The 1,473-nt window shown below is 47.4% G+C and overlaps 1 protein-coding gene across 1 annotated transcript; it reads right to left on the bottom strand.

Moving 5' to 3' along the window:
* Positions 1–275: 275 nt before the first annotated feature.
* On the bottom strand, positions 276–877 carry LOC117044590 (60S ribosomal protein L18a-like). Its single transcript, XM_033145403.1, has one exon. The coding sequence runs from the start codon at positions 862–864 to the stop codon at positions 334–336; it is 531 nt and encodes a 176-aa protein (XP_033001294.1). The 5' UTR covers positions 865–877; the 3' UTR covers positions 276–333.
* Between the last annotated feature and the right edge of the window lie 596 nt (positions 878–1,473).

Below are 1,473 nucleotides of genomic sequence, written 5' to 3'. Positions count from 1 at the left end.
TTTCCACATCTCCAAATACGATGCATTCAGCTGGTTCATGTCTCGTTTGGCTCCTGCAACTCCCTTTTCTATCTGTCCATCTGGCGGACTATCTGCGACCATTTCTGTGCTGCTTATTTTATAAAGATATTTATTGGTGTTCAACAGATGGGAAAAAGGCTAATATTACAAATATATACAATAAACTAATTGGTGCCTATTCTACTACTAAGTAGTTCTACTACTAAGAACATCAATAAAAAGTACAGGAAGGCAGGAAGCCATTCTTTTTTTTCTTTCAGAAGTTCAAAAAGAACTTTATTGAAACTCAGAGCAAATGAACCAAGTCTGCATTTAAAAGAACATGTTTGGTCTCTTGGTGGTGAAGTGTGGCTTATGTTGGCGACGCAGAACTCTATGTGGCAGAGGGAACTTGATTTTGGAATCATGGAACTGTTTGACAGCTGGTCTGTGGCACTTGCTAGCAGCGATCTCTTCAACCTTCATGATCTGAATTGAGTGAGCACGAGCTCTATGACGGCCTCCCATATTGCGATAGCACTGTGTCACAGCTGCAGCAGTTGTCAAATCCCTGTATTCCCTGTACATGTTATGAGTTCCACTACGAGAATCATAGCGCAGCCAGATACCGAATTTTTTCACCTTCAACGGAGACTTCTCAAAAACCTGTCCACAGCACACAATTCCCCCCAAAGATTTCTCCATCTTCTTCAGCTGAGAGACGAAGTACCAGAAACGGGACTTTGCAACAACATGATTAGGAGCAAAGATGCGCATACGACAGAGAGGTGGTGTTGGGCACTTAGGTGTGGAGAGGCATCTCCCAACAACTTTGTACACCCTCAGGGTGCCCGACGCCTTCATGGTGCTGCCTGTCTCGCTGCTACCCAGAAAAGGCGGCAGGAAGTCATTCTAAGATACATAAAGCAGGGTCCAGCTTTAACAACAAGGGACTACCTGAGGGGGGAAAAGGTAAAGGTTAAGCCCCGTCAAAGGCGACTACGGGGTTGTGGCGCTCATCTCGCTTTCAGGCTGAGGGAGCCCGCGTTTGCCAACAGACAGCTTTCCGGGTCATGTGGCCAGCATGACTAAACCACTTCTGGCGCAATGGGACACCGTGACAGAAGCCATGGAAACGCCGTTTACCTTCCCGCCGCAGTGGTACCTATTCATCTACTTGAACTGGTGCGCTTTCAAACTGCTAGGTTGGCAGGAGCTGGGAAAGAGCACGCTGTCACTCAGATTTGAACCACTGACCTTCCGATCGGCAAGCCCAAGAGGCTCAGTGGTTTAGACCACAGCGCCACCCGCGTCTATCTGGGGAGAAGGTGTGCCTGAAGCAGGCAACTGATGGTAATGAGGGAGGCAGCATTACAGAGTCAGTATCCCAGTGTGAGCCACCAGCAGCTGCCTAGATGATCAGATACAACAAAGGGCAAAGAACTCAAAATCTTTAATAGCTGGGAATAAAGC

This window comes from Lacerta agilis, chromosome 3 (assembly GCF_009819535.1).
Source record: "Lacerta agilis isolate rLacAgi1 chromosome 3, rLacAgi1.pri, whole genome shotgun sequence".
NCBI classification, from domain to species: Eukaryota; Metazoa; Chordata; class Lepidosauria; order Squamata; family Lacertidae; genus Lacerta; species Lacerta agilis.
Note: the sequence above shows the minus strand (reverse complement) of the source record. Positions and strands in the feature narration are given on the sequence as shown.

Excerpts from the sequence above, each read along its gene's own strand:
- LOC117044590 (XM_033145403.1), bottom strand. The coding sequence starts at position 864 with ATGAAGGCGTCGGGCACCCTGAGGGTGTACAAAGTTGTTGGGAGATGC.